At 41.4% G+C, this 18,129-nt stretch overlaps 1 protein-coding gene and 1 long non-coding RNA gene across 3 annotated transcripts; one reads left to right on the forward strand and one right to left on the reverse strand.

Annotated features, from left to right (window-relative positions):
- Positions 1–3,615: 3,615 nt before the first annotated feature.
- On the reverse strand, positions 3,616–5,899 carry LOC114868480 (uncharacterized). Its single transcript, XR_003788027.3, has 3 exons — positions 5,719–5,899; positions 4,993–5,143; positions 3,616–4,576 (listed from the first exon to the last, which is right to left on the reverse strand). It is a non-coding gene; the product is annotated as an uncharacterized LOC114868480 (long non-coding RNA).
- igsf10 (immunoglobulin superfamily, member 10) lies at positions 4,528–17,166 on the forward strand. 2 transcript variants are annotated; one of them, XM_041073552.2, is made up of 10 exons: positions 4,528–4,667; positions 4,894–5,165; positions 6,004–6,133; positions 6,462–6,852; positions 7,346–8,110; positions 8,305–10,020; positions 10,130–11,596; positions 11,822–12,725; positions 13,055–13,421; positions 13,502–17,166. In XM_041073552.2, exons 2-10 carry the CDS (start codon positions 4,963–4,965, stop codon positions 15,050–15,052), a joined length of 7,494 nt encoding a protein of 2,497 aa, XP_040929486.1. In that variant the 5' UTR covers positions 4,528–4,667; positions 4,894–4,962; the 3' UTR covers positions 15,053–17,166. The 2 variants fall into 2 exon arrangements, with proteins under 2 accessions (XP_040929486.1, XP_029027936.1); XM_029172103.3 differs by lacking the exons at positions 4,528–4,667; positions 4,894–5,165 and adding an exon at positions 5,423–5,519.
- Positions 17,167–18,129: the final 963 nt, after the last annotated feature.

Below are 18,129 nucleotides of genomic sequence, written 5' to 3' on the forward strand. Positions count from 1 at the left end.
AATTCCCATCTCAAATGAAAAGAAAAGGAAATCCATTACAAAGACATATAGGCGACTGAACCCAGGGTTAAAAAACTGGGTGTTTTACCATAGAGAACATAAGCGAGGGGGAGATTGAGCAGATTTTATATACGTGTGTAGTTCTCACTTGGGTTTCGTTCAACCTTTTTTTCTTATAAGACCAAACTCATCTGGTTTTATTTTGTCCTAGTTTTACAGACTAACGCACTCAACACTCCCTCTCTCCCTGCACTCATCATGGAGTCATTACAATGAGAACAATCCACAGATATGAGAGTTGGAAAACAAAGATCCATCACGAACTCACTAAGCAGTTCACTTCAAAACTCAAGCATTTGCTCACCATCACGAGAAGCCAAAAGCTTTTCACCCTCACTAAAAGTTATGCACTCTCCCAGAGACAAGTTTATAAATGCGCAGGGACAAGGTCAATGTCAGAGAGCAAAACAGACTTTGAGGGTTCCCATAATAAATCTAAGTAAAAATATCTCCAAATTCAGTATGCACAGCTCAACTTAAGCTTAAGCTTAAGTATATAGTATCTGTATATTTACAGTAAACAATATGACACTGCTACTGTATGCACATTTATACTCAGGTTAATATTCACATTCACAGCAAAAATAGAAATATTAAGTCAGAGAGTTTATGAATGTCAGTGCGAGTAATGTTTTTCAAAGCTTTAGGGCTCCTCATATTACCTGGAGGCATGTGGTACCAAAATAATAATGACTCTATATATCATATCTGAAGCAGAAATAGTAAGAGGTTCATCACACAACTTTGGCCTGATTTACTTTACAGTCTTATTACATCATAATGAGCTTGATTTCACTTTGTGTTATGTCTGTTAGGAACAAGTGCTTACAGTAATTCAAACAAAACAAGTCAGGCATTAAATAAACCCACTCACACACTAACAGAAAGCCTTGTTCTCAAAAATCACCACATGTGGTTCTGATCAGGATATAAACATAATGGAGAATAAAGACTCAGCTCAGTAGCCTTGATGGGGAAGCTCAAAATCACTACTACTACTACTACTACTACTACTACTACTACTACTACTACTGTACTACCACTATTATTATTATTAGTAGTAGTAGTAGTAGTAGTAGCAGCAATAGTAGTAATAATAATAATAAATATTGTATTCCTTATTTATTATCCAGTAAATCCAGCTACTAAACTTAAACTGTTCCTGATCCATTGTCATTTCATTAATCTTTCATCAAAGAGAAAATAAAAATGACAAAGAAAAAGTGAGAGGCACATGCCCGACATCTGCTGAATTAGGCTAGATATATTCTGAACTAACAACATGACCCTAAGAAACTAAAGGTTGCATGAGACTCATGACAGACAGCTGTTAACATGTGTGACTCATGTCACATTAATCAGACTTGTCAACAGAACTGAGCTTTTTTTCACCAGTGTTGTTGAGTGTCTATGAAACCTGAGTCAGAGTGTGTGCAGGAATGAAATCACAAAGCTGAATTCCAATAACTGGCCTGCACTAAAAGACGCACGCACACACGCACACACACATATTTTTTTTCATTAGAAGCATATAGTGCTTCTTTTAAAATCAAAGGTTTACATGGCTCGAATTGGATGTGGATCTTTATTCTAGAAAAAAATCTGCAAACAGTGATTAGCACCATGTGGCTGCAACCATAAACCAGCAAGTGGAGATTGAAAACGTATTTGATAACTATGGCTCAGGTTACGTAGGTTATTAACTGAGTGCTCAAAAAATAGATCAAAGCTTTCCCAAATGTTGCAGGGATCGCATATAAAACAAGTTTTAACAACCAATATACGATTTCTAAAATCAAACAAACTTGCACTGGAGCATCTGTCTAACTACCTGCAAACTTGTGCTGTCAATAAAACAATAAAACAAATACAATGCTCAACTTAAAGATAATGAGTACATAGTTTTAAGTTTATACTGACTTAATTAAAAAAAATAAAAAATAGACAGAGCTGATCCGAGTCTGCAACCTTTAAAGTGAAGAGAAAACAACTTTTAGCTATTCATAGACAAATATGTGACTTATGTCAAACCACAAGTGGGTTTACACAAGGATACATGTTTTCCTTCTTTCTTTATGTCTGTGTAAATGTCACTTTGATGTTCATGTACACATATGTTTTTTTACCGCTCTATACACACCTGCTGAGCAAGCACATATGTAAACAGCTTGTTCTACTGTACCAATTCATTCCAAGTTGGTGTCAGCTGACATTAAGGGGAAGTGGTTGTGATTGGCACAATCCTACTTTAACACAAAATGTGCTGAATTGGTAAAAAAGCAAACCTTTTACACTGTAGGAGTTAAATTTCCGTAATGTTGGGTAAAGAAACTTTATGTACAGTAACGTGACATTTTCATTCACCTCCCACAGAGGGGCCCCCCTCTTTGAACCGAGCAGTAAGTGTGAGGCCAATGCTGTATGTGTCTACAGATTCCTTCCTGCCTACCAGCAAGCTGTGACTTTTAACAGTAGAGCCGCTCCTCCACACGTCCTTCAGCCCACACTGAATCAAGAGTTTCGAATTTCTATCAGTATAAAACCATGCATACAAGATGCCCTGAGTTTCTAAAATTGAAAATCAAAAAAATCTAAACAACCAAAGTTTATGGCCACAATATTGTTGTAGCTTTAACAATAATACAGCTTTGGGGAACTATGTCATCTGGAGGGAATTAAAACCAAATGGTGCCTTGGCAGTTTCCTTGGTCAGAAAAAAGATGTGATCAGCAGAATCACAAACAAACAAATCATATTGTACTGGTCACATACTGTAGATATGCACATGCGATCATGCACACACAAAACCTGCTGCAAGCAATGTGCTTCCTATCATCTCTTTTCCTTAACCCTCTAAGCCTCTTATCACTGGAAATTGACATCTCTAAGAAGAGGCTTTGTGCATGAGTTGCAATGATGACATGGATCAAGGCATAATTAACTTTATTACATATGTGAGTCCTAGAAGCCAAATTCTGCTACAGCATGTTAGCAGAGTAAACGGACTCTGATTGGCGTTCAGAAAAAGGCTACAATTCTGCATATTTGAATTAAGTCTTTTCTGTATCAAGGCTACGAGAGAAATCACTACAGAGTTTCTGTTCTATGTACTATTCATATGTTACAGTACACACAAGCATTCACAAGACTGTCCAACAGCACCTACACATGGACAGATACATTATTCTTCATACACAGCAGTTATTTTGGTATATGCAAGAAAAATATCAAGAGATAAAAGGGTAGAGAAAAGAGATGAGGTGCTGTTTTCTATGTGCTGTCCAGATGTTTAAGCAAACAAGCCAGATGACACAAGCCATAAAACACGCTCGCAACCAAAAAAATCTACCTCTGACACATTTTAATGAAGTTATCCCATCTGTTGAATCTCATGTGTTCAATGGCATCATCTGTGTTTGGAGAACAACTGAAATGATACAGCGTGGTCAGCTTTGTGAATAAAATAAAACAGTGCTTAGGTGTGTGGCTTTGAGCCATTGCCAATGTGGTGAACTAGCAACTGTGTGAGAAGAAACAAAAAACACATGGCACTGATTTAAAGATGATTAGTGATTTATTTATTTCTTTTTTTTTTAGTGTTTACACATGGGTGAGTCAGAAACACTGACAGTTATAGTAACAATGAGTCATCCACAAGCAGATGACATGCAAACATTATTTTGGGACATAGGTTAGCTCATATTTTGGCAAATAATTAGCTGCTGAAGATAAAGATTTAATTTAAAAACTATATGAGAACGGAGGATTATGGAGGCAAAGTCTGTGTCTCTAAAAATTCTAATAAACAACAAAGGGATTGCTTAAATTGAACAAACTGGTAAAAAAAATGTGTATTTGAAACACTAAACCCCTGGAGAGATGAATGGTTTGTGGCTCTGACCATAAGCAAAACACAAAAATGAGACAAAAGATTGAAACAGGCTATTGTTAGTGGAAAACACTAAATAAAAACCTTAGTAATCGTGACTGGATTTTACTTTTCATTTCAACATTTTTCCACAAGAGGTTGGGGACATAAAGCTACAATGGAATATTCTAGGAACCAAGCTGGGGATATCATAAGAATCCAGATTAATTAGCTCTGCTCTGCACAACAACAAAAACAACATCAAATAATACAAAACCCAGTGCAGAAAATACCAGACTTGCCCTGACTGGACATCCTGTACTGTAGAGACAACCCTCCTCAGAACAGAACCCCTAACATCTTAATAAACCACGTCAGGAAAACATGCTTTATAGAAATTACACAGTCCAACACAGTCATGCAACTTACAGTAGATGACTGCTGAAAAACGACGGCAGCCAAATATATCTGAATAGATTATTTGGCATGTTTTGTCAGCTGACTTGCCTGAGTTGGGGTCATTGTAGTTACTGTAGGATTAGATTACAGCAGTTTTCAGGGGGCGGAGGAGACCAAAGGGAACGATCACATCAGGCAGCAATGACTCCAGTCCCTCTGCTCCGCACACACTCAGGACTCAGGAGTCAACTGAAGAACCAAAATGCACAACTGCTGAATCCTTGAACGCGGATTTTACTTTTCTACACGTGCAACGTTTGCTCCTCAGCTGTTCAGCGCGGTGGGTTACTTAACATTATAAAGGCTTCAAATGCCGTCGAGTGCATGGTATGAACGAAGTCAATGATTTTTAGGATGTGGCATGTACTGTAATACTTTGTCTTCTAGTTTTATTTCTTTTAATACACGCACGAAGTTACAATTTTCTTAAATGTTGAGACGATCGCGATTAGGGTGCCCTTTGTGAAATGAAAAGTGGTGATGACTTTTCTCCACTATGCTTTTAGTCCTCATTGGAGTGTGTGGCTCCTCCAGGCTCCACCGACTCCACAGCTGAAGCCCCGTCTCCGCGTACAATGAGCGCGTGTGTGTGCGGCGCTTCCTACCTGCGGAGGAGTCTGCTCCAGGCTCTGCTGTTCTTGGCTTCGGCGCTGCAGAGCAGCGGCGACTGCCCCAAACCATGCGTCTGCTACGGTCCCACCGAGGTGCACTGCACCTTCAGATACCTGAGCGCAGTACCTGACCGCATCCAGCCGGCTGTGGAGAAGGTCAACCTGGGGTGAGCGTGTGTTGTCTCTGCCTGGACAACCGTATGTTCTGTTGCATGAACAGTATTACAAAGAAATACATTCCTAACTAATATATTTTCAGACTATTTCACTACAACACAAATTATTTTTTTCCATTATATTATATTATATTATATTATATTATATTATATTATATTATATTATATTATATTATATTATATTATATTATATTCTTTTTACCTCATCAGCGTTGGCTAGCTCAACCCTCTGACGTAGCAGTTTGAGCCATCAAGCTAGTTTTAACATCAGCACAGGTTAGCTAATATTGAAACGTTAGCCAAACATAACTACTTAACTGTCAAGAAATGCTAACTAATTTTAAGGTAAAATGTAAAAGACACTTCACTGGACTCTCCGCAAATTATAAAATTCACTTTAGTTCACTATGTTGCATTGGTGAATTCCGAGCTTCTGGTCCGTTCTGTAGCGTTAGCATTAGCAGCGTCATCTTTGATGCTAGCTCACAAATCTGACCTGGAGCTGGAGGGTGAAGGTTCATATGGACAAGCAGGCAACACGCACCTGCTTTAACCCTTTATCTTGCAATCCATTAGGATATGCTTCCTCAGTTCCCCAATATCAGTTGTTGCTATCACAAACGTTTGAACTGACTGTAAACCCTTGTCAGCATCTTTTAAATGTAATCGGCGAATATTATGGGATAAATATTATGGGAGGGATCGCGGATGAAGCCTCATCAATAGTGTCACAAGTCAAACTGCCTTAAAAGAAACCCGTGGTAGAAAATGAAAGGCTGCATTTGCTACAGTATACACATGTGAGTGAAGCTCGTTCCTCTGGTTTTAGGTACAACAGTATAACTGTACTGAGAGAAAATGATCTGTCAGGACTCCTGAACTTAGAGCTCCTGATGCTGCACAGCAATACTATACACAGCATTGAAGACAGAGCCTTCAACGACCTCAAGTCTTTACAGGTAAAACGTGTTTTTATCAGAATAAAATCTAAATCATTCAATAGCCTTATTGGCTGTGCTTGGTGGGAATAATGGCATTCTTTCCTTTAGATAGAAAGGAATCACCAGAGAATCACCATTATGACAGATTGGCCCTAGTACAGTACATGCACATGCATTTAGCCTATTTTTACTGCTGTGACACAGAAGCACATCCAAAATAAAATCTGCCTGTATTCCATTATTCTCTTCTGGTAAAGTTCAGAATAAAGTATTTTTACTTTATGCCAAAAAATACATTTTATGGCATATTTATTAATGTGTTGTTGTGTGTCTTATGTTCTGACAGGTCCTGAAGATGTCCTATAATAAAGTAAAGGAAATCCAAAAAGACACATTCAAAGGTCTAAGTAGTCTGTTGCGACTCCACATAGACCACAACTATATCGAGTTCATCAGCCCAGAAGCGTTCTATGGCCTGACGAAGCTGCAGTTGGTCAATCTGGAGGGTAACTTCCTCCAGCAGCTCCACCCAGACACATTCATCACCCTGAGACACAGCCAGGTGTTCAAGCTGTCTTCAGTCAGGAACATCCACCTATCAGACAACCTCCTCACCACTCTGCCTGCAGATATTTTCTCAGGCTGTAGCCAGTTAGAGAACGTCTTCCTTCATGGCAACCCCTGGACATGTGATTGCCGTATGAAATGGTTACCAGTGTGGGCACAAAGAAATGCAGGTGAGGAGCATGTGCAACTTTAAGAGGTGTAACCTTGTAAAATGTTTATGAGAAAAGATAAACCAGTCCTTAATGATGGAATCAGTCTTAATCTAAACATTTGGTCCTGCAAAACTGTTAAACTTGTGTCTTGATACTCATTAACCCATATTTGCCAGCATCGTTAAAAACACATCTGGTAAGGCTGTAGCACAGTACCTTTTACTTTTATAGGTTGTTATGGACACAATAGTGACTGGAATTATAGAAAAGGTAAATAGCACCAATTTAATCAATGTCAGCATTATGGGAAACACCACTTACTATGTAACAAAATAAGCTCTAATATTTCAGGACCCTTACAAAAGTTAAATGTTCTGTATAGTGATAACAATCTATTTGGTTAAAAAGTTATATTGACCTATATTAATTGGCTGGCACAACTGGAAACTGTTAAGGCCGTGTTTACATGCAACTAACTAAATGCTACATCACTTCATTAAAATTGTTGCAGGTGTACTGAAATGCAAGCGAGACAAGGGATATTCAAGAGGCCTGTGTCCTGTTTGTGAAAGTCCTGCACCTTCCCACAACCAACAGATAGAGCTTCTTCCTAGTGATGCATTCACATGTGTCAAACCCTGGGTAAAGCCACATCTAAAGCAAAGAAATATCACCCTGGATGAGGGGGACTTCACTCCAGTTTCTCCCAAGGACTTTATTGCCCCTTTAGGTTCCATACAAATGAACGTAACCGACCAGTTTCACAGTGATGCTAGCTTATCCTGCACTGTGCAGAGGCCTTCTGCATTTGAGAATCTGACACAAAGTTTAGAAGAGGAGGCAGGACACAATGTCACTGTGCTTACCACTACCATTACTACATATTTGGTGTGCAACGTTGACTATGAACAGATTCAGCGGCTGTGGCAGATTCTAGCCGCCTACAGTGACTCCCCCATGCGTCTAGAAAGAGGTTTAATGCTGGCCAGAAGCCCAGATATGGTGTTCAGGTATAGTCAGATGAAAACATCAGAGGGTGAGGAAGGAATTCATACAAATATTGAGGCTGAGATTAAAGCTTCTCCTGGATGGTTGATGCAAGGAGAGGTGAGCTTTCAGCTTGATCGCACTACTACTACTTTTTCTACTTTGCACATAAAGTACCAGTCTGTAGTCAACCTGCGTGTGGAAACCACACCCCCTAAGAAGGATCACTATTCCTGGACCATGATCAAGCGAGATAATCAAACCAAGACTGAGCACACTGTACTTACAGGTGAGAGATGAACTCTTCTTAAGTAACCAATACCATGACCTCACTTTAGTCTGCACCTATTTGATATTATGCTGTTACTGCACATACACAGTATCTACTAAAGACTTCAATTGCCAAGACACACAGAGATCAGAACCTAAGGGCTAAAGATTTGATAATAAAATCTACAAATCATGTGGCATTTTTTTAAACAGGTGGCGTGGCACAGTTGACTTGTCAAATCCAGGGGGAGCCAAAGCCTATGCTCGAGTGGATTTTACCTGATGGAAGCAAGGTGAGAGCTCCCTTCTCCAGTGATGACAGAAGGATCATAATCACGGCAGAAGGGAAGCTCACATTACGAGGTGCTGATACTTCTGACACCGGCCTCTACCGCTGCATTGCAACAAATTACTTGGATGCTGATATTCTCGTATTCCGAGTGACAGTTCTTTCCCCCGATGTGGAAGAAGCTGACATCAATGGTGTCCAACTGTCAAGACCACTGGGGGAAAATCTGGTTTTGGACTGTAGCTCCTCAGGAAATCCAGAGGGCTCCGTACAATGGATTCTTCCTGATCACTCAGTAATTTACAAGTCACAGGGGACTAGAAAATTACATAAAAACGGAACTATTCTGATACAGGGTCTTACAGCAAGAGATCGTGGATTCTATAGATGTTTAGTTGCTAATCAGCTGGGAGTTGACCTGCTTGTGTCTCAAGTGACAATAACTGGAAAAAGACCCAAGATAGTACCAGTCCTGGACAGTGAGGGTTCTGCGATGGATCCCAAGGAGGACCTAAGCTTGACAGAAATGACAGTCCCCCTCAGTGAGATACCTTCATCCAGCCCATATGACAGAACTAGTCAGGAATCCAGGACCATCACTTCAGATCGGCCCTACCCCAGATTTAGGTCACCGACCAGAGGAGGGTCTAGAGCTCGACTGGAGAAAAATAGGAGAAGGCCAGTTGGCAACAGACGCATATGGAGTAGTAGGGTCTTTAATAAAGCTTCTAGGAAGGTAGACCCACAGAAATTTGCTGAGCTGATGAAAAGAGCTCAAGATGGATCAAAAATTAGCACAAAAAAAGAGGTGGGAAATTATAAAGAATCAAATGGCATTCTCTCAGGTGATGGAGAATTTGGCTCTGGTGAGGATGATAATGAAGACAACATCATTGTAGTGCCACAGATACTCACATCAACCATAGAAAATCCACACGATAGAATATTTGGGCAAGGCAGAACTCACACAGCAGAAAATCATATTGATTTTAGTACAAACACATACCAACACATAACAGAATCATACAGGTATATGCAGTCAGACTTTACCCCAGTTGAGTCTTCATTCACACATAATCCGAGTTTTATTGACACAACTGAGCTCTATGCCCTTGGAAGAACCACCGCACCACATTCAGATGTGCACTCAGTCATGCTTCATCTTACTGTGACTGACACTTCACAAGAAACTCAGCTTCAGTTCTCAGGAGAACATCCTGCAGATCTAGAGACATCCACAGGGCCAGCACTTTCATTTACCACTGACCCTAACATTACTCCACTGAGAGAAAAACAGGACCCAGTGGAGCTGACTCACAACGACCCGGACAGCCACTCAACATTTACAGCTGTCACCACCACCGAGAGAAGGCAAGATGAGATTACCTTTCACACCACCCAAACAATCAAATCCCCAAACCTGCCTGCAGGATCTACAATCATCTCCAGGCAGCAAATCCATATCATACCAAAAAAGAATGCCAGAGGATGGGGACGCAGAAGAAACTTCCACAGCCACAGGAGGATCATTAAACCCAACAAAATTACTGACATCCAATCCTTCATCAATAAACTTAAACAGCCCTCAGTGAAGAAGGAATGGAGTGACTCTGTGTCTCACCAAACTGAACAAACAACAGGTAAATAATCTTGTAGCATTTTTCACTTATTGTATAATATGTGCTTCCATATCTTTATTTAATCTGTTTTATCTTTCATTTTTATTGTACGACTGTGACTGTAATGAAGACAAAAAGAAGACGGCATCCACTAACGTGCAGGTGGCCACACCAGCTTTCTCCAGCTCATCTTTTGACAGAACAGAGAGACCAGCTTCTACAAACGATTACATCTCGTCTAATGTCCCATTTACCCATACAGAACCTAAACCAGAGGCTTCCACTGGCTACATAACATCTGCTGATGTTCCTGAGTTTGACCCTACTTATAACCCAGTTTGGAGTACACACAAAAGACCATCAGTCTCCACTACAGCCACTACTACAACTGCCTCTACAGTTATTCGGGGAAGAATTCCCTGGGACAGGCTGTTTGGTGGCAGAGAAAAGGAAAAAATACTGGGCAGACTAAGGAGACCGTTTATCAACGTAAAAAAGTCTACTACAGCAGAAACTACAACAGCAGCTCAAACTACAGCCCCTGTTACTATGCCTCCCATCACTGCACACTCACTGGTTGGACCTCAGATTCTGTCTCCATCCAGGCACAAAGAGAGCTCAATAGATGATGACTATGGAGATTTATCTTCTGCAGATTTTGAGTTAACAACAACTAAAACCCACATTCTCCATGTCACTACTACCAGTCCATCATATTACTTTGGGCTGTCCACCACTGGTAAACTCCCACCAGAATCAGAGACGTTACCTTTCCCACCCACCGTGAAACCACCTTTAGTTGAATCTCCTGGTGGACCTTTTGAATCGGGATCTGGTGGACTGCCTGACAATAGAGCTGTAGTCAGAAAGACTCCAGAGAGAACCAAAGGAAGACAAGGACGACGAAGGTGGCCCTTTAAGGGCAGGAGACCTATCAAGTTACCAGGGATTACTGGAGTACGTCCTACTACAACTACAGAGGCAACAACAATGTTGTCTACATCCGAGGCAACCACACTTAGTTTATTACTCAAGCCTTTGTACACACCACCTAGGAAAGAGGACAGAACCTTAATAGCTGTATCCAGTGACAAAACATCTAAGGAGGAGACTGGCTTCTATGGAGAAATGTACTGGGGAACATCACTTAACAGTCTACCAAGCCACAGTACAACCAAGATACCCTTGGTCACCTCAACGGCCTTTGTCCCTGCCACTACGATAATGCCAAAGACAACAAAAGGTTCCCGGGTCCATAGCACCATCACACTACCAACGCAAAATGGTTACACTACTCACCGCCCACCAATGGGAAGAGTCAGACCTACTTTGCAAAACAGTGTCACTAAGGGTGATGCAGAGAGAGGCCAGACCTTTGACACCATGACTGCCTTTGAAAATGTAATTAACAACAAAGCTACAGGTGCCAGTGTTGTGGATTTTGATACCACTACCCAGGTTTTGGAAAACAAACCTAAAATAGTTGGGGGCAATGCAGCCAGCTTTACCGTTTTGTCAGACTCAGATGCTTTCCTGCCATGTGAAGCTAAGGGAAATCCCAAACCAGTGATAATCTGGAAACGCTTTTCAACTACAGGTAAAAAAAAAAATCTAATAATTTCTCCTAATTTTTATGATTAGAAAATGGAATTCTAGAAGAAGTGTACGTGTTAAAGAAAGTGGTAAAGTTTATTTATTGAGCTGCTGGTTGGTTAACTTGACAAATATATTCAATGATATTGTAGTGTGTTATCCATAGTGATGCTTCTGGAGGATCTTTTCATTTGATGCTTCTCTTAACTTATGCTTGTCTGTCCTTCAGGAGGCACTATCACTATTGCAGGGAGAATGGGCAAGTTTGAAGTGCTGAACAATGGTACACTGTTAATTGAAAACACCAACATCAAAGATCGGGGCCAGTACCTGTGTCTAGCTGAGAATAATCATGGATCAGATAAGCTTCTTGTCACTCTCTCTGTGGTGGCCTACCCTTCACGGATACTAGAACCAAAAATGCATGACATCAAATCTCACGTAGGAGACACTGTGAAGATGAATTGTAAAGCAGAGGGTCGACCCACGCCCTTCATATCATGGATTCTGGCAAACCGGACCCAAGTTAGAGGCCAAAACACAGAGAGGGGAAGAGTATCAGTATCTGCTGAGGGGACTCTAATTATTGAGCATGTTTCTGTTTATGACAGAGGACATTACAAATGCATTGCAAGCAACTCAGCGGGAGTTGATACTGCTACAGTTCGGCTGCAGGTGGTAACAGCTCCACCTGGTATCATGGAGGAGAAACGGCAGCAGCTGAAAGCTACTGTAAGCCAAAACCTGTGGCTACCCTGCACTGGACAAGGCAGCCCTAAACCAACAATTCACTGGGTGCTCAGTGATGGATCAGTCGTACGATCTGGCCGTCCTGCCAGTGACGCAAGGATATCAATTTATGATAATGGAACCCTCCATTTTAAGGATGTGACTCCAGGTGACAGCGGGAAATATGAATGTATTGCTACTAGCTCTACTGGATCAGAGCGGAGGGTGGTAACTCTGACAGTCAAGACGGATGAGTCTGCGCCCCAAATTTTGGAGACATCCTCGCACATGACAGAGTTGTCTTTTGGGGATCAACTGCGATTAAACTGTTCAGCCATTGGAAACCCCAAACCGAGCATCATCTGGAGGCTGCCCTCCAAAGCTGTAGTAGACAAGTGGCACAGGTAACAATAATATAACTCAGGGGTGTCGAAACCTTTTTCACCAAAGGCCATATGCAGTAAAATACAAAGCCTCACCTGGTTTATTTAAGTAAAATAAATTAATCAGCCTGCAACAGAACAACATTTTTTTAGAACAAAATATAGGCAGTTCATTCTCAAAACAGCTACCTCTTCTTCACATACCTGGAGGGGGTGGGCATATAAAATAAATTATATACTATATTTCAAGCTTGTTATGCAAAAAATCTTTGGATTGTATATTCATCCTGCACCTTAAATGGGGCCTAGTCTTTGTGTTTAATCAGGCACTTTTCTAATATTTCTTTCAGGATGGGAAACCGAATCCATGTCCTGGATAATGGCACACTTATTGTTAACAATATCAATGACAAAGATTCTGGCGTTTATATATGTGTTGCGCGAAGCAAGATAAGCGATGATGTACAGCTCATGAAGGTCAGTGTGTCCATGAAACCAGCCAAGATTGAACCTAAGGCCTATGGGAGGAAGCAGGTGCCCATCGGTAATGATTTGAAGGTTGACTGTAAAGCCTCTGGAGCACCAAAGCCTGAGATATCCTGGGGTCTTCCAGATGGTACAGTGGTCAACAGTGCTTTGCAGTCTGATGCCAGCAGTGGAGGAGGGCGAGCACGACGATATACTCTTTTTGACAATGGAACTCTTTACGTGAACCAGGTATGCTACTGCATCACCAAACACCTCCCTAATACATAGAGTTAAAAGCTTATGTACAGTAATGTCTAATGTTTCACCAGGTTGGCATGTCTGAGGAAGGAGACTATACGTGCTACGCTGAGAACCAAGTGGGCAAGGATGAGATGCATGTACATATATCTGTGGTAACTGTTGCTCCCAGGATACGCCCACCAAGCCAGATCTATGCCACTTTGAAACCTGGAGCAAGTGTACGCTTTGACTGTGAAGCACTGGGAGAGCCCAAACCCAAAATCTTCTGGATACTGCCCACTAACGATGTAATTGCAGCATCAAGTGACCGTTACCTGATGCATGTCAATGGTTCTCTGGATATCAGGAATGTGAAGCTTATTGATGCTGGGGAGTATGTTTGTGTGGCTCGCAACCCTGCTGGAGAGAACAAAATAGTGTACAAGCTTAATGTCCATGGAATTTCACCAATAATCAATGGCTACCATCAGAACAGGACTGTAATCAAAGATGTAGCTGTTAAACACTCCAGAAAACTAATAGACTGTAAAGCCGAGGGGCATCCGGCTCCTAGTATCACTTGGATTATGCCTGATAATATCTTCCTGACAGCACCATATACTGGCAGCAGGATTATTGTTCACCATAATGGAACATTAGAGATACGTAATGTGCGACCAACTGATACAGCAGAGTTCATTTGCATTGCGAGGAATGATGGAGGAGATGCAGCGATGGTTGTGCAGCTGGAAGTAACTAGCAGGCTCCAAAGGCCAATCTTTAAGAACCCCTTCAATGAACGTATTTTGTTTCGGATTGGAAAAACCACAGTTCTGAACTGCTCTGCTGATGGATACCCAATGCCAGAGATCACTTTTACTTTGCCTAATGGAACAAGGTTTACTAGGGGACAAGATCATGGCTCACGCCACCATTTGGGCATTGATGGGACTCTGGTCATCTACAGTCCTCACAAAGAGGATGCTGGGAAATACCGGTGTGGTGCCAAGAACCTCATGGGTTATATAGAGAAACTAATCATTTTGGATGTTGGTCAAAAGCCTTACATTTTGACACGGCCAAGGGGCATTATACGCAGTGTTTTTGGAGAACCTCTCTTCCTTCATTGTCTATCTGATGGGAGTCCTAGGCCCAAAATATACTGGACCCTTCCTGGGGGCCATACTCTCACTCGGCCTCAAGTCCTTGGTCGCTATCAGTTCCTAGAGAATGGCACATTGGTTGTTCAAGATGCTTCTCTCCACGACCGAGGGAACTACATTTGCCGGGCTCGGAATGATGCTGGGGAGGCTATGGTCACTGTTCCTGTAATTATCATCGGCTACCCTCCACGAATTACAACAGCACCACCTACCAGTGTGAGTGCAGTGACCGGGACACCTATCCAGCTCAACTGTGCTGCCACTGGGATCCCCAGGCCAGAGATCCTTTGGGAGCTGCCTGATCATTCAGTTCTGTCATCGGCAGACCAAGGTCGACCTTCGGGTAGCGAACTTCTCTACCCTCAGGGCACACTTATCATCCAGAGGCCAACAACTTCAGACTCTGGCACATACAAGTGCATGGCCAAGAACCATCTGGGCACACACTCAAGGGTTTCATTTGTACATGTGAAATAGGTGTGACAAAGAAGGGGGTAACTATTATCACACAGTCACTTGTGTGAGAGGTAAGGTACAGATCTCTCACATTATTCGACAACAACTTGTGCAATAATATTTTATAAAGGTGACAGATGTGGATTAAACAGAGCACAAGAAGCGGACTGAAACAGACATTGTGTAGCTGGAAAACTCAGTTTGGCCCTAGTAAAATGTTTTCTGTAACTTAGAAAGTCTAGGAGTCTGGAAATTCATAGGTGGTTGTCATTGGAGGAGATTCTCGTGGGAGCAAAAGGGCCGGTGCATGAAGTAATTTCTCTGACCAGGCGCTGCTGGCCGCACATAGGAGTACTCTTACAGCATGCATAGAGTGGAAGAAATATGTGTTACATGCTGTTAGGCAAAAAAAAGCTTCCAAGAGGGTTTTAAATCCTGTCAGACATTGGCCAGACGTTGCTGCTGCTATTGCTGCTTGGCTGCTTTGTATTTTAACAGCATATGAAAAATAGCATATTTACTTTAGTACATTCAGATGTGTTGAATGTCACTGCGGAGGAACATAGGTTTGTTTTACACTGGATACTGGACGGTGCAGTGCTTCACACCAAACTCATATCTGACTATGATGAAAGATGACACAAATCCTAAATCAGATTTTTTCATGGAGTCATTCGTTGTACATGAACACAAAAATTACTCTAATGTTATAACGGTATACATGCTAACGTTACTGTATAATACCGGAACGTATACTGTATATCTGTTTGTGGTATCTGCTTTATGAAACTACAAAAGAACAAATTATATTAATAAATAAACATGGATTTAATTTTGTTTTATTTTAATACCTGATAAAGTCTTTCCAAGCACACATTCATTATAGGCATGTCATATTCGCCTGTACAAGGGACTGTTGTAAGACTGTTGACACCAGGAGGCTGTTTTAGCAAAGGTCATGAGTGTTTTTACTGTTCGACCTTGTTGCTGTGGCTGTAATCTTCCAGACATACACAGTTTTAAGTGTCCAGCTGTGAAAATAGCCATTTACCCAGTTCGCCGTTGTGCCGAACCCCAAGCGGAACATTTGATTTTGGTTTGTGATTGTTTGCTGATTTTACGGTTCTCCGGCTACTTCAAGGAAGTCAAGCCTGAAAAAGGGAACAGAGAAAGTGTTTTTGAAGTATGAAGCAGAACAAAGTTTTACTAAGTTATGTTTTAAGGGTTTTCATTTAGACAAATACCAATTACTGTAAATCAGAAGGATGTGCTTCTAAAATAGGCGTGTGTGTGTGTGTGTGTGTGTGTGTGTGTGTGTGTGTGTGTGTGTGTGTGTGTGTGTGTGTGTGTGTGTGTGTGTGTGTGTGTGTGTGTGTGTGTGTGTGTGTGTGTGTGTTTTTCCAGCAATCAGGAAAACATATCTGTGTATTACTCCTACTGAAGCACGATGGACAGCTTTAAGCACTGCCATTAAACTAACAAGCCCAAAAAAGAGCCCTGTTTAGTGGATTTAATCATTTTGTAAATCATAAAAAACATTTTTTTATGATTCAGTGTGATATGAGTCAGGCATACATGGGCAAAAAGGGAACTGTCTTCTATAAACCATGGAATGTGGGCTACTTGCTGAGAGTTTAGAGAAAAGTGGTCACACATGTGAGCTGGGTGACAACGAAAGACAAATGAAAGCAGCTGAACAGCAGTGCGTATTCCTTACATGTGACTTTTCACTTTGACGGACAGCGCATCTTTAGCACCAGCGACGTCTGCGGGTGGTGGACAGTTTATTTGTTCAGTTCTGGTTTTGCGGTTCGTGCTTGGGGAATGATGACATTTACCTTCCACTGACTTGAGTATTTTACGCATGATGTTCACATTGGCTCTTTTCCTCTTGGGTGTTTGAAGGAGCAGAGTTCAAGTCAAACACATACTGTTTGAAACGTTGTTTTTAAAAGCTACTGGAAGGGAAAATGTGTGTTTTCCATCTGTGTGTATTTCACTGTTAGTGAATGAGACATGTTAACTTGAAAATGTCTGCCATACTGTACCATGAGATGGAATAATACAGCCTACTCTTAGTCTATACCTAGATCTAGTCTAGTCCAGATCCCCCCATAATAAATCCTCACAGTCTATCCTCTTCATATCTTTTTCATACAGTTCAGAGCATAGGCTTTGTTGTTTATCCGGGTTCAGCTGCCACCATGCAGCCGTCTCTCCGTCTAACATTAGACCACTATCACAGGCTTTACTCCAATGTGTTCTCCAGTCTACAGGGAACAGAACACAATAGAGTCTTTCTTCCAGCAGAGGTTCCTGCCCTCTCTCTGCTTCATGACTCCATCCATCAGGCGAGCTGTCTCTCTCCACTCCTGGAACCAGTGGCAGCCCAGATCTGTTCAATCATTCAAAAATGAGTCTCAAATCATTCTCAGCTAACAAAACAGACTTTATTCAGTGTGTGTTTTTGTGGTTACCCTTAACAGTGTCCACTGTGCTGTGTGCAGCAGCTCATTGCTTTGTAAATAAACATTGGGCTAGTTCTCAGTGTAGGTTGATTTTTACCGGCCAAAACTGAATTTGGAGGTTTATTGTAACTGATACATTTACATTACAGAACTGTCAATTTCTAAACCTGATGTGTTGGAAACTGGAAGAGTCAAGAGTAAATACCCAAACAAATAGAGCTGTTGTGCTGTAGAGTTCATGCCTTCATGGGCATGAGCTTCTTTGAGCAGGACCTAAACATGTTTTCTAATGTTTCTAATGACTTCAAGTCAACAGAAGTCAACAGAATGGATAGACGGGGAACCAGTGGCTAAAGGCTAAAGCATAGTTTTGGTTTGTGGCATAAATACCTTAGTTTAACTACTGTCAGCCTGAACATGGAACCTGAGGTCTGGTGAGAGCTAATTACAGAGTTTATTTCTTTGATCCTATCAGAAAGAGGTGGACTGTTCCTTAATTGATTAAGCCTTGTCCACTTAACCAACATGTGCATAGTTGGGAATACACACAGTCTCATACAGCAAATCAGCATCACGCTCAGTAGCTGAGATGCTGGAATTTAGCACCAGCATTAGAGAATCCACACCTGC

The sequence above is a fragment of the Betta splendens genome, chromosome 13, assembly GCF_900634795.4.
Source record: "Betta splendens chromosome 13, fBetSpl5.4, whole genome shotgun sequence".
NCBI lineage: Eukaryota > Metazoa > Chordata > Actinopteri > Anabantiformes > Osphronemidae > Betta > Betta splendens.